The sequence below is a fragment of the Macaca thibetana genome, chromosome 3, assembly GCF_024542745.1.
Source record: "Macaca thibetana thibetana isolate TM-01 chromosome 3, ASM2454274v1, whole genome shotgun sequence".
Taxonomy (NCBI): Eukaryota; Metazoa; Chordata; class Mammalia; order Primates; family Cercopithecidae; genus Macaca; species Macaca thibetana.
This window is the reverse complement of record NC_065580.1, coordinates 14,595,506-14,621,047: the sequence shown is the minus strand read 5'-3', so window position 1 is coordinate 14,621,047 and position 25,542 is coordinate 14,595,506. Positions and strand designations below refer to the sequence as shown.

Below are 25,542 nucleotides of genomic sequence, written 5' to 3'. Positions count from 1 at the left end.
CGGGTGGGGCGGCCGGGCCTGCGCTGGGGACGGCGCCGGGGACTGCGGCCGGCGCCGGGACCTGGAGGGGACGCTGGGGCCGAAGCAGCATGTGACACCGACCAGGTGGGTGCCCTCTTCCCGTCTCGGCCCTGGGCTCCCGGCGGCCGTGGAGCCCGGCGGAGGTGGGGCAGGGCCAGGAAGGAAGAGGAAGCCAGGCCTTCCCCAGGGATCAGCCCCCGCTGGGTCCGGGGCGCAGGCTCCGGAAATGGGGGGGCTGGGCCTGCAGGCAGGGCTCGGGGTGTGTGGCTGAGCACCCTGGTGGGGAAGAGGAGAGGAACTGAAGGAAATGTTGCCTAAAAGTTTGCTTCCGGTCGGGTCCCGCCTAGGAAGTAGGCACCCTGCCCCCAGACGTTCCCCGGGCCAATAATCAGGGCCCTTTCTTCAAAGTCGGCGCCCTGGGGTAAACTAAGCCGTATTAGAAGGAATAACTGAGATTCCCTTTCTAGGCTGTTCCTTACCTGGAGAGGTTTTATCGGCTCCTTTTCCTTCACCAGGCCGGGGCCTTTCCTTATTTATCTCCATAGGTATTTGCATACTGTGTGAGTCTATGTGTAGCTTCTCTCCAAAGCTGTGTAACCTGGAACAGTGACTCCTGCCCTGCCCCTCACCCCAGTTCCGTACATATGGGGAGCCTGCTAAAGCTTGATGTGAATCACAACATTGCATGCTTAGCAAGGTGGAAAGAAGTTATTTAGAGCTGCGGGCTGAGGTAGGGGTGGGGGTGCTAGAATGGGGACTCAGCGCTCTAGAACCCCTGAGCATCTTTTGCAGTTGCCTTCCGGCCAGACTGCCCGAGGAGAGCCAATTGTGATACTACGTCATTTCCAGATCTCAGTCCCTTTCTTCCCTTCCTGGATCTTGGGTTCCAAAGACAGATTTGCCCTCCTGTCTACCTAGAAGTGAACTCTGGCCAGGACTCTTGTCTGGTTGAGAGAGAAGGGTGTGTCAAACAGACCAGAGAGGGTGGTTTTCCTTTCGAGCTTCCTTCCTGGCTTGCTCCCCCACTGCACTCCACTGTCTCGCCTTGCATCTTGGACCTAATCCAGAGATCCCAGCTCCCAGCTCAAAAGCTCCCGATGTGGCCTCTGTCTCAGACGTCCTGTTTTATCCACACTTGGAGCATGAAGAAGCTCCTGGTATAGGCCTTAGCAAAATAGGTGTCATTTGTGAACCAATCTGTGGGCCTAAAACTGAAGCCATGGCTAGCGAAGGAGTCCTGAGGAGCTGGGAAGATGGGATGAGGGTGTGTCAGTTCTGCATGAGACAGTTGTGCAGGAGGAATGTATGTCATGGTCCTACTGGGGAGGAGAGAGAAATCAGGAGGAGTGTAAAGGAATCCCTCTCATCAACAGAATATAGCGATTCTCAATAGAGAGAAGAGTCTTCATGTATCAGAGGTCCTGAGAATGTATCGCTGCCTTTAACGCGGTCTGTCTGAGGTTCTTTGGCCACATTACGTGTGGTGTCTGTGGGATAGACAGGAATACGTCATTTGTGGTGTCTGGCGAGATCAGTCGCTATGTGGTATGGACAGGAATGGTGTCACTCATAGGGTCTTGGGTTCAACAGGAGCAGCAGTACTCAAGTGTCAGTGGTGTAGACTCAAACAGGCGACCAACAGTTCTGGTGTAGATAGGGACTGGGTCACTCACAGTGTCTGTGGAGTAAGCAGGAGCTGATGGCTTATAGTGCCTGCAAGGTAGACTGGAACAAAGTCACCCTAAAGGTCTATGTTAATACACAAACATGTCAATTACACTAATATTATCTGTGTGGATGCCACCAGGGCCACAGATGAGATTGTGGAGTGTAAGTCAGCATTGATACTAATAATGTTCTTATATAAACCATCTGGTCTATAAGGCAGTTGGTGTGACATTTTCAGACATTAGGGAATAGATAAATGTTTATTACGGCTTTCACTGGCATGGTGGGACTTTCCTACAGTGGACAGAACACACGTTGTAGTAGTCAGTGGTCCAGAAAGCTACCCCTATTTTGATACCTTTGTAGTGTCGAGGGCAGTGATGTCAAACAGTGAATAAGGTTATATATCTATGTGGTGATCTTATTTTAACCTCAATATTATTTTAGTGGTTTGTAGGTCAGAATATTTGAAATCGACGTTGCTAGAAAATCCAGGAAGCATGGTCCTCAAAAATATATATGGCACTGAGCCTCAGTTCAAAGAATTGGCAGTTTGATTGGGGAGGGGTTGTATCCTTGAAATACAGTGTTGTTTCTAGTGACTAGAAATAGACAAGACCTAAGGTGTTGGGGGGGGGGGGCTCTAGGGAAGATAGTGAGCTCTGTCATACATTGTGTTAAAGGGATGACTTGAAGCTTTGCCTCTCAAGAAGTCACACGTGGGTGAGGTTATGTGGATGCGAAATGTCTGTGGTCTGAAGGAAGGCCATATCCCCATGATCCCATGCCCTGGCTGTGCCTGTACACAGATAAATGGTGATTATTCACCCTCGGTGGAGAAGGAGGTGAGGATGTTTGCACTCTAACATAATGAGCATTGCAGAAAAACTCTCCTGATGCCTTGACGTGAGTAAGACCATGATTTACAGATTTCCTTTCACTTCGTCACATTTTAGCTTTGTCATGCCTGATTGCAACAGGATCACTGAGATAGGATCAAGTATAGGGAACGTGGGGTATGTTCTCCCTTTGCGGTAACTGGTGGCTGAGCAGGTGACCACTGATATTTCCAAATGAAAAAAAGACAGTTGGAAACAGTGTCAATGGGTTTGCAGAGGCAGGCATGCATGGTGCCACTAGATTGGAACAGAAAATGTCCAGGTAGCACATGGTATTTATAGATATACCCTAGATATGGCAGAAACACACATATTTAGAGGCTACTTGTTTTGAGGACGTGATGGTGTATATGGAGGAGAGGGCCTGAACCATACAGATGTAGGTGAGGAGAGACCACAGGTTTAGTCCCATGGTCTCCTTAGGCAGGAAGGAGCCAAGTTTCAGAAAGTGTCTTACAGTGAGCAAGTATATTATCCGATGTGTGGTTGAGAGAATAGGGCCACATCACAGAATCACCCATAGGGATTATACTATTTTGTACTTAAGGGCTAGACATAGGGAGCCAGTCGCACATGGTGTCAATTAACTGGAAAAGGACATAAAAGTCCTTCTGCCTGTGTACAATTATGTCAGGAATACCTCTTTGCCCCATATAGATGGTATCTGTGTCTCTGGGATGGCCAGAATCTTGTCACATACTACTCTGCAGTGTGCTGGGGACCTGCCTGTTTGGTTATGTCAGGCTCTATTGCAAGAGATTGTAAGGATGGCTCAGTGTGTGTGTGTGTGTGTGTGTGTGTGTGTGTGTGTGTGTCTGTGTGTGTGTACATAGTGGCTCAGCAGGACAGTATTCTGAGCAGGTGAGTTTTCAGTTTAAGCCTGGACCAGACAAGAAAGGTGCAGGGTCAGGTGCAGCATTGGGTCCATAGAATTCTGGGGTCTTCTCTGGACCGATGCCCTGCCAGCTTTCTTTCAGTGGAAACTCTAAGTGCTTACAGTAGACTTAAGCGACTTTGCTTCAGGTTTGCTCATACCATTCGCTTAGGAGATTTGAGCAAGGGTCTAGGGTCTTTGACCTTTAGTTTCTTCATCTGTAAATTGAGCAAAGTTTCTGTGTGTCTCTGAAGGTCCTTCCGGCTTTATGAATCCTATGCTTCTCTCTTACACTTATTCTCTCTCTCTCAGATCAACAGTATTTACGATAGCCACCATTTCTATGACCCTTAAAGATAACAGTGTACATTTTTATGTTATTTAATCTTTACTAGAACTGTGAAGGAGTTTTTTAAAGATAAGAAATTAGATGTTCAAATAAATTAAATGGTTTCTACAATTGTCGTAAAACCAGCAAAGATACCAAAGAGGTACAACCAAACACTGAGCCATACTCTTTTCAGTCTATATTCTGCCACCGTTCATTCATGCAATACATCTTTGTTGAGGACCAACTAAGCTTCAGGCAGAGGGGGTTATATGGCAGTGTTTGTGCCTTCATGGTGCTCATGATCTAGCCTGGAAAACAGACATTAAATATGGCATGACAAGTGCAAGGTGTGTTTGAGGAGAAGCAAAGGATTATCTGTTGCAAAAGAGGATTCCAGGCAGAGGAGCAGTGTCTGCAAAGGCCTACAGGTGAGAGACAGAGAGAGAAGTGAGCTAAAGACACTGAAAGCCAGTGAGAGAGGGGGGATGGGGGCAGGGACAGATGGTGACAGGTGAATAGGCTGCTGGAGAAGAAGGCAGAGCCAGGTTATGCAGGGTGTGTAGCCCATGCTGAAGATTTAGATTTCATCTCAAGAGCATTCAGAGGTTACAGAAGAATCTAAGCTAGAAGTGGTGCTTTTGAAGCTCACTTAGGTACTGTATGGAGAACGGATTGGAATAGCACAAAATGAGTGGAGGCCAGTGCCCAAGCTGTGGCCGGGTGCAGTGGCCGGACGAGGCAGTAGCAGCATGCACCAGTGGAGACGGATGGGACAGAACTGGACAGTCTTAAGGGATATTTAGCAGATGAGGTAAATAGCACATGGTGATTGATTAGATATGGGGAATCTGGGCCAGGAGGGAAACAATAATTTTATTTTATTTTATTTTTATGTATTTATTTAATTATTTATTTAGAGACAGGGTCTCACTCTGTCACCTAGACTGGAGTGCAGTGATGTAATCTTGGGTCACTGTACCCTGTGCCTCCTGGGCTCAAGGGATCTTCCCATCTCAGCCCCTGAGTAGCTGGGACTACAGACACGTGCCACTATGCTCCACTAATTTTTGTATTTTTTGTAGAGACAGGGTTTCACCATGTTTTCCAGGCTGGTCTCAAACTCCTAGATTCAAGCAATTGACCTGTCTCAGCCTCCCAAAGTGTCAGGATTATATATATAAAGTGCATTGGGAAACTCAGTTTCTCATCTGTAAAATGGGCAGAATAATGGTACCCATCTTATATGATGACTCTTAGATATATGGCATATACATATTTAAAGAAGTGTTTCATTATTTTTATGAATGAAATGTCATATTTTTAGTGACATGTATGAGGAAAACCTTAGTGTTTCAGAATGAAAAATAAGAAAAATTAATTTGGTGTGTATACAGCTCTAAATGTTTAAAGTTCTGTGTAAACTGTTAATCATTATTTTAGGAAAAGGTGGGCATTTTCCATTGAAGTAAAAGGATCACATTTTATTCTGGCCTGAATTTTATTCTTTATGTGAAAAATATTTATTAAACACTTAATTTAGGCCAGTATTAGGCTAAGTATGGATCACTGAGCAAGTCATAGTTCTTAATCTCATAAAATTTACCATCTATTGGTTGCAATAGAGGGTAAATCAAAATACACATATCATTATATAATTATAATTGTATAAATGCTACAAAGGAAAAGTAACTGAATTATAGTTGCAAAGTGCTACAAAGAGAGGTACAGTTTAACCTAGTTAAAAGATCAGGGGAAGCCGGGTGTGGTGGCTCACACCTGTAATCACAACACTTTGGGAGGCCGAGGCAGGCGGATCATGAGGTCAGGAGATCGAGACCATCCTGGCCAAAATGGTGAAACCCCATCTCTACTAAAAATACAAAAATTAGCTGGGTGTGGTGGCACACGCCTATAGTCTCAGCTACTAGGGAGGCTGAGGCAGGAGAATCACTTGAACCCGGGAGGTGGAGGTTGCAGTGAGCTGAGATTGCGCCACTGCACTCCAGCCTGGGTGACAAAGCGAGACTCTGTCTCAAAAAAAAAAAAATCGGGGGAAACTAAAGGGGTCAAACCAGGAAAATGTAATACTACAAGTAACAAGAGAATATTTCTAACCTCAGTAGTGTCAAATACTGACAAGAACTACCCAAAATGAAGATCCGTAGGGTCTTCTTTGGAATTAACAACATGTAGATTGTAGGGAATATTGACAGAATGCTGCTTATCAAAGCTGGGTTGGAGGCACGTGAGATGTGAGAGTATGAAGACAGCAGATAAGAGCAACTCCTTCTAGTCATTTGAAAGATGAGAAGAATGTGGGAATGCTTCCATACCCCAGGGGTTGTTCAGCAGGTATGTTGAAAGTATGAGTGCACAGGGCTCCTGGAGAAGCAGGCTAGAAGTGACAGAGCATGGAAAGGAGAGATGCATCTTTTCCTGACTGAGGGCGGAAGACAGAAAGAGTGGAAATACAGGTTGCTTTGGATCGCTAGAAACTGAGGTGAGAGAAACCCAGTTCCATCAGTTTCTATTTTCTTTGCAAAATAGGAGATGAGGTGTTCTGCTGGAAGTGAGAGGAAAGGCAGGAAGGTTGAAATCCAAAGACAGGAAGGTCAAAAGAATTCATGAGAAGAGTTCGTGTGGACACTGAGGCCAAGGGGAGAGTAAGATGATGCAGAAGTCGCCCTTCTGTGGTCCTCCTTGAAGGTGGTAACCTGTCTAGTTCAACACTAATCCAGTAAGACGGTTATCATCCCGCTTTACAGCAGCTGCCTCTAGAATGGAAACAAAACTGTTGGTTAGTTACAATGCTGTAGTAGACACTATGGAAAATAGAAAGATGAGTCAACTCCAAGCCCTCTCTAAAGAAGATGAAACCATAGCACCTCGCACATTGGCTGTCATAGCCTGGCCTATTTTAACTGATGTCCACAGCTTACGAGGAAGACCCCCTCCTGACACTGCTTCTCTGGCCCAACAGATCTGGGGCGTGTCCTGTGCTGTGTCTGGGAGTTATATGAGGCTGAGTCACTCCTAGTGTCCGAAGAGTAGACAGGGAGAGACAGAAGATGACATAATGGAGTCTAGAGAGAACTGACAACGAGGAGCTGCTTGGCACTCTCTGCCAATGGTCCTCTGCTATAATTTAATTGTTCATTATGACCTGTTTCCCTCACGAGACCACAGGCTCCATGACGACAAGATCTTTATCTCATTCACTACTGAATGCCCCACACTTAACAGGGTCGCTAGGAAAATATTTATGAAATAAATACATCAATGACAAGTTTTATAGAGCCTATTGCTTATTTTGTTGAGAACCTGTTGTCTCAAAGACTGACCCTAAATGGAACCAAATAAATGCATCACTCTTCTTTTTCACGGTCTCTTCCTCTGATAGGTAAAAGCGGAGTTATTAGAAACCTTTGTCTTTGATTCCTCCTTAGGACTCAGCCCTGATGGAGGCTGAGGAGGCCCAGCATGGAGCCTCTCCTCCCATCCCTGCCATAGTGGAACTCAGCATTATCCCTGAGGCTCCCATGAGGAGCAGCCAGGTGTCTGCCTTGGGGCTTGAAGCTCAAGAAGATGAGGACCCATCCTATAAATGGAGAGAGGAACACAGACTCTCAGCAACCCAGCAGAGAGAGTTAAGGGATGTGTGTGACTATGCGGGTGAGACGATGCCCTCTTTTCCCAAGGAAGGTTCTGCAGATGTGGAGCCCAATCAGGAAAGCTTTGTGGCTGAGACCTGTGACACTCCGGAACACTGGGAGGCAGCACCCCAGAGCCTGGCAGGCCGACAAGCAAGGACTGTAGCTTCCCCAGAGCTCTGGGCCTGCCCCATTCAGAGTGATCATCTAGACATGGCCTCATTTTCCAGTGACCTGGGAAGCGAAGAAGAGGAGGTAGAATTTTGGCCAGGACTTACTTCTTTGGCACTGGGATCTGGACAGGCAGAAGAAGAAGAGGAAACCTCTTCAGATACCTCTGGTCAGACCAGATTTTATTCTCCCTGCGAAGAGCATCCTACAGAGACCAACCAGAGTGAAGGCTCTGAGAGTGGGACTATCAGGCAGGGGGAAAAGCTGCCATCCGAGGAGCTGCAGGAAAGTCGAGGGCTCTTGCATCCCCAGGAGGTCCAAGTTCTGGAGGAGCAGGGGCAGCAGGAAGCAGGATTTGCAGGGGAAGGAACTCTGGGGGAGGATGTTTGTGCTGATGGGCTGTTGGGGGAGGAACAGATGATAGAGCAGGTTAATCGAGAAAAGGGAGAACAGAAGCAAAAACAGGAACAGGTACAAGATGATGTGATGCTTGGGAGACAAGGAGAAAGAGCGAGGCTCACTGGGGAACCAGAGGGTCTGAATGATGGTGAGTGGGAGCAGGAGGATGTGGAGAGGAGGGCTCAGGGTCAGGGAGGTCCAGAACAGGGAGAAGGGAGAAAGAGGGAGCTGCAGATGCCGGAAGAGAATAGGGTGGACTCTCAGGATGAGAAGAGTCAAAGCTTTGTGGGAAAGTCAGAGGAAGTAACTGGAAAGCAAGAAGATCATGGTCTAAAGGAGAAAGGGGTGCCAGTCAGCGGGCAGGAGGAGAAAGAGCCAGGGAGTTGGGATGGGGGCAGGCTGGGGGCAGTGGGAGGAGTGAGGAGCAGGGAAGAGGAGAATGAGCATCATGGGCCTTCGATGCCCGCTCTGGTAGCCCCGGAGGACTCTCCTCACTGTGACGTGTTTCCAGGTGCCTCATATCTCGTGACTCAGATTCCCAGGACTCAGACAGAGTCCAGGGCTGAGGAACTGTCCCCTGCAGCTCTGTCTCCCTCACTAGAGCCCATCAGATGCTCTCACCAGCCCATTTCTCTATTGGGCTCCTTTTCGACTGAGGAGTCACCTGATAAGGAAATAGCTCAAAACAGCCAGCAAGAGGGATCCAGGCTGAGGAAGGGAACAGTGTCCAGCCAAGGGACTAAGGCAGTCTTTGCCAGTGCATCTGTGACTCCTCCAGGGACACCAGATTCAGCTCCTCCCAGTCCTGCTGAAGCCTCCCCCATCACACCTGCCTCGGTATCTGCCAGGCCCCCAGGTGCCTTTCCCAGGAGGGAAATCTCTTGTGCTGCACATGCTTCAGAGACTGCCAGTGCCCCTCTCTCAATGGATGACCCATCTCCCCGGGGGACTTCGGAGATGTGCCCGGCTACCCTCCATGGCTTCCCCTCTGCCGGGGCCAGCCCTCCCAGGCCCCCAGCCAATTCCACAGGCACCGTCCAGTACTTACGGAGTGACTCCTTCCCCGGTTCTCACAGGACAGAGCAGACTCCAGACCTGGTGGGAATGTTGCTTTTCCACTCCCACTCAGAGCTGCCCCAGAGGCCCCCCAAGCCTGCCATCTACAGCTCTGTGACCCCAAGAAGGGACAGAAATAGTGGTAGGAACTGCAGCACCGTTTCAGAATCCCCTACTGCCTTATCCACTCCGAAGCAGGACTCTCAAGGATCCATCTCCAATCTAGAGAGGCCCAGCAGTCCTCCCAGCAGCCAGCCCTGGGGCTCCCCACATAATCCAGCCTTTGCCGCAGAGTCTCCCGCCTGTGGTTCTTCCCCATCCTTTGTCTCCATGGATGTGAGGATCCATGAACCTCTGCCCCCTCCTCCCCCAGAGAGGAGGGACGCCCATCCCTCCGTGGTGGAGAGAGATGGCCATCCTCGTGTGGTGGTTCCCACACTGAAGCAGCATAGCCACCCTCCTCCATTGGCCCTAGGTTCAGGGCCATATACCCCCCATAAAGGCCCACTTCCCCAAGCCTCTGACCCTGCTGTGGCCAGGCAGCACCGGCCTCTGCCATCTACCCCAGACAGCTTCCACCATGCTCAGGTCACCCCCAGGTGGAGATACAACAAGCCGCTACCCCCTACCCCTGATTTGCCGCAGCCCCACCTTTCTCCCGTTTCTGCTCCTGGTATCCCAAGGATCTACAGGCCTCTACCCCCGCTACCCATCATAGACCCTCCCACCGAACCACCTCCATTACCCCCAAAGTCCAGGGGAAGGAGCAGGAGCACTCGGGGAGGACATATGAACTCAGGGGGTCATGCTAAAACAAGACCTGCTGGTCAAGACTGGACAGTCCCCATCCCCACCTCTGCTGGACGCACCTCCTGGCCCCCGGCCACAGGTAGATCAACAGAGTCTTTCACTTCCACCAGCAGGAGTAAGAGCGAAGTGTCCCCTGGCATGGCTTTCAGCAACATGACAAACTTCCTATGCCCCTCTTCCCCTACCACTCCCTGGACTCCGGAGCTCCAGGGATCCACCCCTAAGGATGAAGCAGGAGTCTCAGAACATCCTGAGGTCCCTGCAAGAGAACCTTTGAGAAGGACAACCCCTCAGCAAGGAACCAGTGGTCCAGGGAGGTCATCTGTGAGCCAAGCAAGGCAGCCAGAAAAACCCAGCCATCTGCACCTGGAGAAGGCGTCCAGCTGGCCCCACAGGCGGGACTCAGGGAGGCCACCAGGGGACAGCAGTGGACAGGCTGTGGCTCCTAGTGAGGGGGCCAGCAAGCACAAGGGCTGGAGCCGGCAGGGCCTGCGCAGACCTTCCATCTTGCCTGAGGGCTCTTCAGGTGAGCAAGGACCAGGACCACAGTGACACATCAGACCAGGCTCTTCCCAGCTCTTCCCACCTTATCCCATCTTCTGTCCTCAGGGTTCCTAACATTCCCTCTGCTGGCTTCACTCACACGTGTGCCTAACCTCAACACAGAGCCCCGAAACGCCCTCCAAGCTCCTCGGGATGCTCTTCCTTCTTCCCCTCTATCTCCCTGTCTCTCTCTCAACCAGCACCTTCTTTGGATGTCCCAAGGTTGTTTTGGACTCCCCTCTACTCTTCAGTTACAGTCCCCAGCTTGCTCTCCTCCTGGGTGGTAGAAAAGGCCTCCTGTACTTGTCCCAGTCCCATCCTGACCCGTGGCTGGGGACGTTGCTGGTACTGGTCTCCTTCACACTCTCTGCTTTGCCACTTTCTTCCCTCCCAGTTTCCCAATAGAGCCCATTTTCCCTTCTGGACCCCTACATCTCCTGCTCTAGGTCTTACCTTCTTTGGCTGTCTCTATCCCTCTGAAATCTCTGTTATCTTCCGCATTTCCACTTTTAGATTCAAGAGGTCCAGCCATGGAGAAACATCTGGCACCCTCAGACACTGTTGTTTTTCGGTGAGTCACCCTCTCCCCTAACAGCCACATGTACTCTCTTTACTTGGGATACTGAGATCCCCTCATGAGAATTTCCGTTGATAAGGGTTCTGAGACCCTGAATGGCTCATTCCTGTTTCTTCCGGGTGGAAGGAGGAGAAGAGAGAGATGCCGGGATACCAGGGTAGGGAGATTGTCTTTATCTACCTCATTCGGTCAGCTGAGCCTACAAGTCATCCATCCTCCCAAGCCCTATGGCCATGAACGAAACCCAAAAAAAGCTCCATGTTAGCCCAAGTGGGTCAAGCTGCAACTCTGCCTCTCCGGGGGATTTGGTCTTGACATCCCAGCACACATCCCAGAGGTTAGAGACTTTGTCCCCCACAGTCACCAGGGTTCTCTGTGTCTAATGGCCAGTAGGTACCCCAGAGCCCTTCTTTACTCCACAGGGAGAAAAAACCAAAGGAGGTCATGGGAGGCTTTTCAAGACGCTGCTCCAAGCTCATCAACTCCTGTGAGTACCTTGACATGGAACTATAGACCCAGGTGGGCATTCTGCCCAGCACTGGAGAGGGGCTTGTGACTGTCAGCAGTGGGGTAGGGATGTCCCTAGCGAGAAGGCATTGCAGAAGATCTGTTTCCCCACCTCCACTCACGTCCCTTCTTCCTGCTTCTCTTCCTTCCCATGCTTCTTTGCCCTGCAGCCCAGCTGCTTTACCAGGAGTATAGTGATGTTGTCCTGAATAAGGAGATCCAGAGCCAGCAGAGGCTGGAGAGCCTACCTGAGACACCCGGGCCTAGCTCTCCACGGCAGCCTCGGAAGGCCCTGGTCTCGTCCGAGTCGTACCTGAAGCGGCTCTCCGTGGCCTCCAGCGGCTCCCTCTGGCAGGAAATCCCCGTGGTGCGCAACAGCACCGTGCTGCTCTCCATGACTCACGAAGACCAAAAGCTGCAAGAGGTACTGGGCAGGCCACGGTGGGGAGGGGGCTATAGAAAAGATGACAAGGTCTCGTGTGCTAGCATCCTTCTCTCCTGCTCACCACTGCTACGAAGAGTCGGCTGTCCCCACCACACAGGCGCGTGTACATGCCACAGCTGTGGGTCATGTCCGTTCTGAAGAAGCTGAATTGTTTTCTGCATTTCACCACCTCCCCTTTTATCCTCACCTCCTCATGCCATAGGCCACTTACTCCTACCTGCTGTTGGTCTGGGCTATACAGGGTGGCCATTGCCTCTGAATTTGTGTGGAGGAATGTGGAGTTAATCCCACCATCACTGCTGTTTCAGGGTAGAGGAAAGCTTCCCTTTTCAACCAGGGTTTCAGGCTACACTACAGTTTTCCTCTTTAGCCAAGGCACATTCAGGGGCTCTTTGTTGGGTCCCTCGAAGAGGGCCCCTTGCAGCTGTCCTGTGGTCCATCAATCTAACAGGGGCCTTAGAATGAGCGTCAGTCCCTGCTTGGTTGCTACTCCCAACAGCAAGACTGAACTAGAGGCTGTTTGCCTGATTCTAAGCTATTACCATTAGTAAGTTTTACATGGAGAGTGCCTCTTAATAATTTGTCTGAAATATGAGATAAAATCTTTCTTCCTATAAAGACCATATGGAACAATGGAATAGAATAATGTTTAAGAAATTAGGTTCTGGAAGAAATGACCTGGATATGAAACCCACTTTTTTTTAAAAAAAATTATTAATTTATTAGAGACAGGGTCTTGCTCTATCACTCAGGCTGGAGTACAGTGGTGTAATCATTGTTCACTGCAGCCTCAACCTCCTGGGCTTGAGCAATCCTCGTGCCTCAGCCTCCCAGGTAGCTAGGACTACTGGTATGTGCCACTATGCCTAGCTGATTTTTTAATTTTTTTTGTAAAGATGGGGTCTCATTATGTTGCCCAGTTGTCTCGAGCTCCTGGGCTGAAGTAATACTCCTGCTTCGGCCTCCCAAAGTGCTGGAATTACAGGCATGAGCCACTGAGCCCAGCCGCAGAGCCCACTTTAATATTTCCAATTTACCTTTGGCCAAACGACGTGATCTTTCTAAGCGTCGGTTTCCTCATTTGTAAAACTGAGATACAAACAGTTAACCGCAAGAATCAAGAAGCATGAATGCCTGGTACATAGTAATTTCTCAAAAAATGTTGACTTTTCATTTTAAGTAAGCCAGACCTAGGTTTGAAACATGACTTCACCATTTACTAGCTTAGGCAGCCTTATAACTTCACTAAATCTCAGTTTCCTCACTTGCAAATTGAGGATAATAACGCCTACCTTTCAGGGTTGCCGAATGGTTTAAATGAAATAATGCATATCTAATTTAGCAATAATGTTTGATGTATAGTTTGATAAATATTAGTGCCATACTCTCTGCCTTTCAGAGGCAGGGAGGAGTAAAATTTGGGCCAGGAGGACTTATGGATAGACAATGCTTTTACCGAGTCAGAGACAGAATACATTTTTAGACTTTGCAAAGTTCAGACTTGAGAGCCCTGTTCTGGCTGCAAATTTTTAAGTACAGAGAAGCTATTTAGAAAATAACTGATCTTCCCCATATTTGTTGACCAAACAATGGGAGATGACACGAGTTCTAGCTCTCTTTTACCAACTCCAGCATACTGGGAAGTCCATCGGGGCTCCTGTTCCAGCCCTGGTCTCATGTTTGTGAGAAGAAAGGGCTTTGCATTTCTCTCTCTGAAACACACATAATTCATTTTACAAAGTAGCCCCTCTGGGGTCCACAAAGTGCTTTCACAGACTCCATTTCTTTTGACTGTCGCATCTTCCACAGTGAGATGGGGGTCACTATATCCACATAAAAGGACAAGAAAAGTGAGATTCAGAGAGGTTAAATGAGCCACCCACAGTCAGTCGTGTAGTGAATGTTAGAGCAAGAATGCAAATGAGCCCTCAGTGTCCCTGTTCAGGGTTGTTGTATGGGAGGGTCATCTGGCTGTGTCATTGGTCATCCAAGTCATCACCAGGGTGTGTGTGTCTCCTTTATCTTTTCTATCCAGGCATCTCTCTTGAGGCCTCATGCTTTTCATCCAAGCTAGAGGCATGGTCATGAGTCATGGCGCACCTTGCTGGAACCTCCAGACAAGTTCTCACATGCTGGGCATGCATTCAACCACAGCTGCGCCATCTTGTTCTCAGATATCCTCCTTCTGTCTCCTGCTCCTCATCTGTCCTCAAACCTCAAACTGAGCTCATCACCTTCATCCCCTAAATCTATGCCTTTTTCAAAGTTCTCTGGCTCAGTAAATTACTCCATCATTCACTCAGGTGCCCGACTCATAAAGCTTTTGCTTGAGTACAAAACATTAGCTTTGAACCGTCCTTCTCTTTAAGGCTCCATTTCTAGCAAATAATCCAACCCTTCCAATTCTACTTCATAAATAATTATAAAATTAATATACTTCTCTTCAGCTCCATGGCTATTCAGGCCTTCATCTCTCATGTGGAATTATTACAACAGTTTCTTAACATGGCTCTTGCTTCTTTTCATCTTTTATTCTCATTCTGCTTAGAAATAACTTTATAAAAAACAGGCTGGGCGCAACGGCTCACACCTCTAATCCCAGCACTTTGGGAAGCCAAGAAGGGTGGATCAACTGAGGTCAGGAGCTCGAGACCAGCCTGGCCAATATGGTGAAACCCCGTCTCTACTAAAAATACAAAAATTAGCTGGGCATGGAGGTGCACACCTGTCATCCCAGCTACTCAGGAAGCTGGGGCAGGAGAATCGCTTGAACCTGGGACACGGAGGTTGCAGTGGGTTGAGATCATGTCACTGCACTGCAGTCTGGGTGACAGAACGAGACTTCATCTCAAAAAAAAAAAAATAACTTTATAAAAAACAAATCTGGTTAAGTTATTCTCCTATGTAAAGCCTATTTTCATTGTCCCATTGTCTTAAGTCCAAACAATTTTACATTGTTTACATTACCCTTAAGCCCTCCTCAACTGCTGCAACTTCATCTGTTGCCACTACTGCTATACACTTGGTTCAAAAAATGCTCAATTTAGTTTAGTTTGTTTGTTTGTTTTGAGACGGGGTCTCACTCTGTCTCCCGGGCTGAAGTGCAGGGGCGCGATCTTGGCTCACTGTAACCTCACCTCCCAGGCACAAGCAATCCTTCCGCCTCAGCCTCTCAAATAGCTGGGACTACAGGTGCATGCCACCATACCCGGCTAATTTTGGTATTTTTTGTAGAGACAGGGTCTCTCTATGTCGCTCAGCCTGGTCCTGAACTCCCGGACTCAAGCGATGCACCGACCTCAGCCTCCCAAAGTGTTGGGATTACAGGTGTGAGCCACTGCGCCCAGTCTACTTAGTTTTTTTAATATAGATTTTATTGTGTATATTCAAGATATACAACATGATGTTATGGGATACATATAAATAGTAACACAGTTACCCTAGTGAAGCAAATTAACATATTCATCTGATTTTGTTATTCATTTTTTGTTCTTGTTTTTGTGTTATTTAGATTTCTGGAAAGCATAGTTTTCTTACACCTTTGAAGGACTGTACCTGTGCTTCAACCCTAGATTAAATCCTACTCAAATGCTCTTCCCCTCTCCCCGCAGATCAACTAAGGTTCTGGTGTGACTGTGAACCATAAAAGGATCTTGCCCACCGCTCTACCCCTAAAACATTACACAGTGGCTGGCATATTCCAGGGGGTAAATAAAATTCTTAGTTAATCTTCCTCATCTCCAACCTCCTAGGTCAAATTTGAGCTGATCGTGTCAGAGGCCTCCTATCTGCGCAGTCTAAACATAGCTGTGGATCATTTCCAACTTTCAACCTCACTCCGGGCCACACTTTCCAACCAGGAGCACCAATGGCTCTTCTCTCGTTTACAGGATGTGCGAGACGTCAGCGCCACGTGAGACCCCCCTTCTCTCAAATCCCACTCACTCAGCCTCGCTGTTGTGAGGCTTTAAATGTTCCACTGTTTTTTTCCCCTGTTAGAAACCCTCTCATTTTCTTATGAGATGGGATGAAATTGGGCCTCAGTTTCTTCCATGATTCCTGATGGCTGTAGGAAAAAGAATAGCAAGAAGAGGAGAGGGCCTGTGGGTGGATAGATCCATTAACGGAGAAGTAAATGAGCAATGCTTCCTGGGTTGAGGTTTTGGATGACTGTGGTCATGCACTACATTGAAGATGAGGTGGAAAAACCATCTAAAGATCAGAAAACCTGAACAGGGTCAAAAGAAGAATGAGAAATGGAATATTAGAATACAAGTGTTAAATTAGGCTCAAACTCAGGACAGTTTTGGAGAGAATTCTAGTGCATAGCAAGGTGCACAGAGCAAAGGAGAGTCAATAGAAGTTATTGGCTAATGGAGTGAAGAAGTCACCAGCTCAGTGTACATCAGGGGCCAGTCAACTGCTTAACTGAGGCCCAGAAGTCTCATGAGACTTGTTTAAATCCTGTACAGGTTCCTTTCAGACCTGGAAGAGAACTTTGAGAACAATATCTTCTCCTTCCAAGTATGTGATGTAGTCCTGAACCATGCCCCAGACTTCCGCCGGGTCTACCTGCCTTATGTCACCAACCAGACCTATCAGGAACGCACCTTCCAGAGCCTGATGTGAGACTCATCCTCCATTCAATCCCCATGTAGGCCTGCAGTGACCATGCACCAGTCCCCAGCCCAGCGGGCTATCCCAAGAGCACACTTCCCCATCCCGCCCTCCGTGTTGGTTCCCCCAACCATCACATCTGAGCGCCCTGTACATCAGCTCCCACTGCTCTTTCCCAACCCACAGATATTCCACTGAGCTCCCTTCCCCGCACCTTCACTGCATCCCCATTGGTCCCCACATCCCCCCTCCCCTAAGGCTCGCTTTCCATGCAGGAATAGCAACAGCAATTTCCGAGAGGTCTTGGAGAAGCTGGAGAGCGACCCCGTCTGCCAGCGCCTTTCCCTCAAGTCCTTTCTGATTCTGCCCTTCCAACGCATCACCCGCCTCAAACTGCTGCTCCAGGTAGGGCAGATGCTACCTTGATCCTCTCCCCTTAACTCAAAGGGAGGCCCTCAGGAAGACCCATAACAAAGGACCAACCATTCTTCTGCCAGATCTCCACATCCTGTCTCCCTGCTGCCCACTGCCTGGTTGCTTAGAAATGTTTGCTGCTGAAATGGGGTCCCTGGGCTTCTCCATTCACCAGCCCCCAATCATTTCTTCCTGTTTCCCGTTTCTTCTTCCCCTATCACTCCTGCCCACTGTCTGTTCAATAGAACATTCTGAAGAGAACACAGCCTGGCTCCTCGGAGGAGGCAGAGGCCACGAAGGCGCACCATGCCCTGGAGCAGGTAGGCAGCCACCACCTCCAATCTGACCCTCCGACCCTCTGTGTGTTCTTCCCAGAGAGGTCTTCCCCGCCTAGGCCCGTGACTCCAGGGAGCATGGGAGGTGGGACCCTGTTGGGAGAGCTCAGCCACCTCCCTGCATCCACCAAACTTCCAAACATACACACCCCACGGCCACCTGTCCCACGCTGAGCACGCTCCACATCAAGGGACTGTGCCCTCTCCACCATCGCCCCCACATTCAATCTCATTTTTACTCAGTCCAAGAATGTTCTTCCGGGTCATGCAAAGTTGCCCAGGACTTGTGCTTGATACTGCCTGCCCAATTCCAGCCTGGGAGAAATGACCGAGGCTGTCATAACCTATTTCCAGATTGCTTGCAGGGGACTCAAAGGTCAAAGCCTCTAACACGGTGCCCTTCCCCTTTCCTCACTCTATGCACCCCTAGCTGATCCGGGACTGCAATAACAATGTCCAGAGTATGCGACAGACAGAGGAGCTAATCTACCTGAGCCAGAAGATTGAGTTTGAGTGCAAAGTGAGTCGGTCCCATGCACGCCATCCCTGCCCATGAACTCCCTCAACATGTCCTGCAGATGACCCCTAACCTGGAACCACCTTGCTCACATTATCCCCAGCCCCTCCCCTCATTTCTGCCCAACTTCTGTTCTGTCCTATTTCTGGGAGGCCTACTTCGGTCTCCAAGACATATTGCTAAGTGAAAAGAGAAGGTAAAGAAAAGTGTGTTTATATCACCTTTGGTATAAAAGTGGGAGGATACAAATACATACAGGTATCTGCTTGTGTGTACATACGGAAACTCTGGAAGGAGAATAAGAAAAAAAGGAATAGTGGTTACCTGAGGACAAGGGGGTGCATTTGAGAAATGGGCAGATAAGAGAGAACTTTTCAGGATGAGCCTTTATAAAACAATGTTTTGGTGCTTGAGTCATTTATTACTTTATCAAATCTCTTTCTAGTCTAATCAAACCTACATAAGATTGGATCCAAATTTAGGACCAACATCCTTCATTGAAATACAAATCTAAAATAGACATTCCACATTCAAATTCCAACTTAGAACAGATATCATCTTTTTTTTTTTTTTTTTTTTTTTTTTTTTTTTTTTTGACAGAGTCTCACTCTGTCGCTCCAGGCTAGAGTGCAGGGGTGCGATCGGCTCACTGCAACCTCCACCTCCAAGGTTCAAGCGATTCTCATGCCTCGGCCTCCCGAGTAGCTGGGATTCCAGGTCTGCACTACCATGTCTGGCTGATTTTTGTATTTTTAGTAGAGATGGGGTTTCACCATAGTGGACAAGCTGATCTCCATCTCGTGGCCTCAAGTGATCCACCCACCTCTGCCTTCCAAAGTGCTGGGATTATAGGCGTGAGCCACCACGCCCGTGGTTAGAACAGATACTATCTTTACACTCCTGAAAAAGAAAGAAAATCCCTTATTCACATACTAAGCATAGACCACACCCTCATCTATAACCAAATTCCAGCTCCAAGACGCCCCACCTGGTTCTTCTTCTCACCCCCACGTTTGATTCCAACTGCTCACATATCTCTGGTATAATAAAAAATGGAATTGATACCAGACCTGCCTCTGATATTTTAACCTCTAAGACACATACAGTGTTCACTGACTTGTTCCATCACATACCCTGATTGGACTCTTCCATCCCTCCTTCGGTTCAGGCTTCTAGGGCAGAGCTGTCCCACACACTCACTATCCTGAGTGGGACCATAGGCATCTTCTGTTTGCCTGAGCATACAACCATGGGATCCACACACCAGTGGACAGTGGTAGTTAGAGGGTTCAGAGAGAAAGAGAATCTAAGTGATGGGTTATGAGCCAGAAGGCAGATGTGGAAGAGATGCTTGTTCGAGGTGGAACTTGCATGGAAGTGTCATGGGGAGGAGGGTGGGACCAGGAGCAAACCTCATGCTTCTCCCATATGTGACACTGCCTTCTCTCTCTTCCTCTGCCCTGTAGATATTCCCGCTCATTTCTCAGTCACGCTGGCTGGTGAAGAGTGGGGAGCTGACAGCCTTGGAGTTCAGTGTTTCCCCAGGGCTGCGAAGGAAGCTGAACACACGTCCAGTCCACCTTCACCTCTTCAATGACTGTCTGCTGCTGTCTCGGCCCCGAGAGTCAGTGACTGGAGTGGCAGGCCAGGGCACAAGAGAGGAAGGGGATGAGGCAAGAGGGGGTCGGAAAGGGAGAGAGACAGGTCATGTTCCTAGAAGAGCCCTTGTCAATGGCTTAACCCATAGAGCCCAGGTCATAGCCTAGAGAAGAGAAAAACAAGCCCAAAGCAAAAAGGGGATCCCATCAAACTATGTCATGAGACCACATGGCAGGACATGTACTGTGTTATAGACACAGAGCAAAATGTAGCAAATTAGCTTATCACGTTCTCATATCAGTCTATTTGTGGCTTCTTTGGACTAGGCTCAACCTACTATTCTAGAGATACTTAGCTAATTCCAGATCTTAAGTCTCTGGTCTTAAGGTTCTTGGGAAATGTATATTAATTCTACCTCTTCACCTCTTTAAAGTGGTAATGTATCCATTGCACTAGGTGTGTGGTTTGCCAGACTAGTGACAAAGCCCTGAGGACCCTGGAGCTACCATCTTGGGAGCAAGTTAGGACCATCTTGTGGTTTTTATGGGAATTTGCAGGCTGCAGATGCAGGAATTTTGAATCCAAGGTTATGAGGGTAGGTGAAGTATGGAAACTCTAGAATCAGGTTGAAAGGATTTGTATTTTGCAGGGGTAGCCGATTCCTGGTATTTGACCATGCTCCCTTCTCCTCCATTCGGGGGGAGAAGTGTGAAATGAAGCTACATGGACCTCACAAAAACCTGTTCCGACTCTTTCTGCGGCAGAGCACTCAGGGCGCCCAGGCCGAGTTCCTCTTCAGCACGGAGACTCAGTGAGACGGGGCTGGGCAGAGGAGTTGGGGATGGGGGAAGATGGGCAGCCTAGAAAAGAAGTGGCACCAAGACAGAAAATGTGTCCAGAAAACAGCCACGGCCTCGTTTAACCCATTCTGGACTGGGGACCACCACAGAGAAATCCAAACGCCTGGAACTAATGGATAACTTGCAGGAGATTGCGGTGGGAGAGGGTACAAAGTCACCACCGAGGCCTAGCATCTATTTTACACTCTTTACTCAAGAAGGACCAGGTCTGTGTGGTATCAGAAAGGAGAAGGACTGGTATGGAGTGAGCAAGGGATTGGAATACTGATATCTGTGGGCACCTGCCTCCATGCCTGAGGCAGAAGCCCTTCTATGCCCCAGCTGGTGCGCACAGATGTGAATAAGACAAGTGCCGGGTGACTTTCGCTTTCTGTGCTCCCATCTTCCAACCCAGTCCTCTGTTGACCAGAGATCCATAGTGTTGAGAATGCTTATTTGCTCCTGTTTTCAATAATAATAAAATAAAATGCATTCACACAGACATACACTTTTGAGAGTATTAATAGGACCTATAAAATCTGGAACACAGTGCCTGCAATCATGAACATATAAAAGCCTGTAGCTGTTATTCCTATTATAAAAGATATATGAACAGTCGTTTAAAAGTTTGACATATCTAAGTGTTTGAGGATCCCTATGTTGTAGACACTTTTTCAGTTTTGTCCCTTGGAAGATACTTCAGAGTGGGACCGACAACACCTGTTCTCATTTATTGAACAGAAGGACTAGTATAGGAGTTTGTGTGCGAAATAGCACATAAGTCAAATAATCAGATGCAGATGCATGTTGTTGGTTTGCTGCTTTGAACGGTGTTCTGGAACAGTAATAGTGTCTGGGCTCAGTTACCTAGGCACAACTGAGCGCAGAGGCAAAGAGAATGTAAAAACCTTCAAATGATTACAAACTTAGGCTTGTATTACACTATGTAACAACAACAAATAAAATAGACATATCTCCCTGATCTAATTATTATTATGAAACAATGCTCATCTCTGAGATATTTGGTTGGAGGGAGATAGGCAAGGGAGTATCAAGAATCATGCAAAATGGTGGAGGGACTCTAAACTGAGATAGATGCTTCACTTAGCACAATTTCCAAAACAGAAAATCTATAGACTTTATGACTAACAGACTTTATGCCCCAACTTGGAAGATATGAGAAGCCCTAAGGAGGATAATTCTGGAAAGAGAAGAGGAAAAGTAAAGTGTGACAAGACACATTCACATATAGTTCAAGATTGTGTCATGTTTCCAACCAAAAGGAGTCCTATATAGTTTTGTGGTAGAAGTCGTGGAACTAATAAGTCCTTCCCACAGTCTTTTGCCATCCCCATCCTTGGCCCTCCTGCTACACCCCCACAGTTGACGCTATGACCCTGCTTTGTTTTCTCAGAAGTGAAAAGCTTCGGTGGATCTCAGCCTTGGCCATGCCAAGAGAAGAGTTGGACCTCCTGGAGTGTTACGGTGAGTGAGGGTCTAAGAGGGAGAGAAAAGCAAGCAGGGTCAGATGTCACCTTTGGATACAGGGGTTTAAAGGACTGGGTGGGAACTCTAGGCTTCCATTTATTGATATTCTGTAAAATGTCAGGGTGGAAGATTGGCCTCTAGAGCTTAAATGCCTGAAACGTATCGCCTAAAACTGCTCGTCACCATGGCAGTCCCCCTTCCCTATACACGCCCTTCCTTGGGCAATAGTTTGCTCTTTTTAAAAACATTTGTCCCCTTAAGTCTAAGCTGACATTACTTCGCCTAGATTTTAGCTGCTTGAAGGTCTTGTGAGGGTAGGGGAAGAAAGCCTGATGGTGGTGGGAGGTGTGCAGGAGGGTAGCACCCCAGATCTGTCTTGACCACACTTCTCCTAAGAGGGTGACCTGAGGTCACCTACCCCAGGCTTCTGGGTGCCCATGGGGAGCCGCAGGCGCACACATATTCTGTATGTGTCTGCGTTCACACCAAGACTGGACTTCTTATGCCTCTCATGCCAGCCCCACAGTTGTCCTCCAGCAAAGATTTCCTAATTTAAAAACAGAGAATCTGATCTCAACACTGGACCTTTAGTGACTGAAAAGAACAAACAACTACAAGGAACCCTGGGAATGAAGTAGGAGAGCCGTGTAGTAACTGAGCTCCGCTAACTTGCTCTCTGTGTGCTCCATCTGCTGGCTTCAGTTCCCCAGTGGGTGAGGAGGGCAGGAGCACTCTTCCTCCTTCATTTTGACCTTGCAAATGGCCAATGGGGAGGATCTTGAGAAAGCAAATAGTAATGCAGTATTCCGTTTGTTTTACAAGAGAATCAAGGCAGTGTGGTAACATAAAAGAGCCATAAACCCACATACGATGGAATACTGATAGGTGAAGCATTCTCTGAGGCTTGTTTTCTTGAGCTTCAGCTCTATGGACATGTCCCCTGGTTCTCAAAAACATAGAAATAGAGAAATCCTGAATGTCCTCAAGAGTCATCTGATCAACCTTGATCAATAACCATCTTGATCACTGATAGATGAGGAAACTGAAGCTCCAGGGCATTCAGTCTCTTGCTTAGGTCAGACCTGGGTCCCCACTGGTTAAGTCTTTCTTGGTTCCACATCTGGTTCCTGGAAGAAAATGAACAATAAGACACAGACTCAGATTTTATAATCCAGTTGGAGAGGCAAAACATGTCCATGTAGCAGTTAAATAAGGGATAAATGCCTTGGCATGAACAAGCAGTATTAAGAGTTCAGAACCCATTGAAGATTAGAGTCAGGGAGGGTTTCAGAGGGAAGATGGGTCATTAGCTGGATCTCAGGTATTCAAGATGAGGAACTAAAGGTGGTCACAATGTATTTCTCAACCCGTCTCCTCTGGAGAAGTGGAATTTTTGGTCCATTTCATTTCTGGTATGTCTATTTCTTTATTAACCATTTTCAAATTTCCTCTTTTGTCTGTGACTTTCAACAGCCCAAACCCGTCTCTATCTCAAGTCCTCCCACGCCACCCCCCTGCAAGTCCCTGTCTGTGTTCCAATCCCCTGCGTCTCCTAACCTTTCTTCACACTCTTCTCTTCCAAAGACTCCCCCCAGGTACAGTGCCTTCGAGCCTACAAGCCCCGAGAGAACGACGAGTTGGCACTGGAGAAAGCCGACGTGGTGATGGTGACTCAGCAGAGCAGTGATGGTAAGCGGGAGGACAGTGTGAGCAGCAGGCCAGGCACTGCAGGCAGGGCAGCGCTGGGAATGTGTTCACTTCCCGCAGCTGCCGTAACAAAGTACCATGGACTGGGTGGCCTATGGCAACAGAAATGCATTCTTTCACAGTTCTGGAGGCAAGAAGTCCCAAATCAAGGTGTGGGCAGAGCCATGCGCCTTTTGAAACCTCTAGGGAGGATCCTTCCATACCTTTTCTGGTCTGGTTGCCCCAGCTGTTCCTTGGCTTATGGCAGGATCTCTCCAGTGTCTGCCTCTCTTCCTGTGGCTGGCTGCCTTCCTGTGTCTGTGTCCAAGTTCTCCTCCTTTATTTTTTTATTTTATGTATTATTATTATTAATTTATTTTTTAAGGCAGAGTCTTGCTCTGTTGCCCAGGCTGGAGTGCAGTGGCGCAATCTCGGCTCACTGCAAACTCTGCCTCCTGGGTTCAAGTGTTTCTCCTGCCTCAGTCTCCCAAGTAGCTGCGTAAGCCACCACACCTGGCTAATTTTTGTGTTTTTAGTAGAGATGGGGTTTCACCATGTTGGTCAGGCTGGTCTTGAACTCCTGACCTCAAGCAATCCACCCCCCTCGGGCTCCCGAAGTGCTGGAATTACAGGCGTGAGCTACCACGCCCAGCCCAAGTTTTCCTACTTTATATAGACACCACTTATACTGGATTAATAGCCACCTTACTCCAGTATGACCTCATCTTAACTTTATTAATTACATTTGTGACAACCTCATTCCCCATAAGGTCACATTTTGAGGTACGGAGGATTAGAACATCAACATAAATGTTGGGAGGGACATGATGCAACATTAACAGTGGTGAAGGCTCAGGAGTGGACAGCTGTAGACTTGGCCACACCCAGGGCCGCCATGTTAGGACATTTGGAGGCTGGGTTTATGCTGGAGGATCCCCAGTTCACTCAGCCTGAGGATTCAGAAAAGTCTCCAGGAAGGTGATCCAGGGAAGCAAGAGAGCCTTTCCCAGGTAATTCTTCCCACTCACCCTGTGCCCACAGGCTGGCTGGAGGGCGTGAGGCTCTCAGACGGGGAGCGAGGCTGGTTTCCTGTGCAACAGGTGGAGTTCATTTCCAACCCAGAGGTCCGTGCGCGGAACCTGAAGGAAGCTCATCGAGTCAAGACTGCCAAGCTACAGCTGGTGGAACAGCAAGCCTAAGTCTTCTCTGAGAGGACTTTCCTGAGCTGAAGAACAAGCTGCTCGTGGCAAGGGCTGGCCCCAGAACCCTGCAAGAGAGGCCTTCTGTGGACAGAGAACTAGGCCTTCTCAAAGCTCAAGGACAAAATCCAGCTAACCCGGTCCCTCGGCCCAGGCCTCCTTTTGTGCTTTGTGCTTGGTGGAGGGATTTCGAGGGACTTTGCACTGGACACTGGGAACCTTTTATCATTTAAAAAAAAAAAAAAAAAAAAAAAAAAAGGGGGGGACCATTGGGGCCTGAGCCAAGGAACTTTCCTTCTACTGCGTTACAGTGCTTAAACATTCTCCGCCTCCAGGGTGCAGATTCAGAGCTGGCCAGAGTTTCTCTGATGGCCGTATGTTAAACAGAATCTGACCTCAGTCTCCTGGAGGGAGATGTTTAAGAGGGGTTAACACATCAGATGGGAGGGTCAGCCCGGTGACTTCTAAGGTATCTTCCAACCTAGAAGTTCTCCATAATTATGGTGCGAGGTCAGTGTGTCTCTGAGATCTATGTCTATTGGTGGCAATGTGAGGGTAATACTCTCTCACTCTAATAAACTTGGCACTTCTCCGAGTATTTTCTTCTCAAACTCCTCAGCACTGAAAAAGGTTCAAAACATGGAATCCCAAGAGTTCCAGCCTGTTGGGTTTAGGTGTCATAAAAGACTAAGGTGGTGCCTAGGTGATGGCAGTTCCTGATTCCTGCTTTCTGACCCCTGAGAGTTTGGACAGCTTTTCTGCTTGTTACAGCTTCAGGGTTGTAGAGAAAGTTAGAAGTAATTGACAGGTGGTGAAAACCTCAGCGTTGCTGTACTCATAAGGTATAGGTATAGGATGATTTGGGTGGATTGGGCAGATCCGACTCGGACCATCCAT

At 48.2% G+C, this 25,542-nt stretch overlaps 1 protein-coding gene across 1 annotated transcript; it reads left to right on the top strand.

Moving 5' to 3' along the window:
- Positions 1-5: 5 nt before the first annotated feature.
- On the top strand, positions 6-25,243 carry ARHGEF5 (Rho guanine nucleotide exchange factor 5). Its single transcript, XM_050784907.1, has 15 exons — positions 6-105; positions 7,240-10,405; positions 10,936-10,993; positions 11,422-11,486; positions 11,677-11,930; positions 15,704-15,864; positions 16,424-16,576; positions 16,844-16,973; positions 17,228-17,302; positions 17,748-17,837; positions 19,301-19,458; positions 20,083-20,244; positions 21,687-21,757; positions 23,345-23,449; positions 24,488-25,243. Exons 2-15 carry the CDS (start codon positions 7,252-7,254, stop codon positions 24,643-24,645), a joined length of 4,794 nt encoding a protein of 1,597 aa, XP_050640864.1. The 5' UTR covers positions 6-105; positions 7,240-7,251; the 3' UTR covers positions 24,646-25,243.
- Positions 25,244-25,542: the final 299 nt, after the last annotated feature.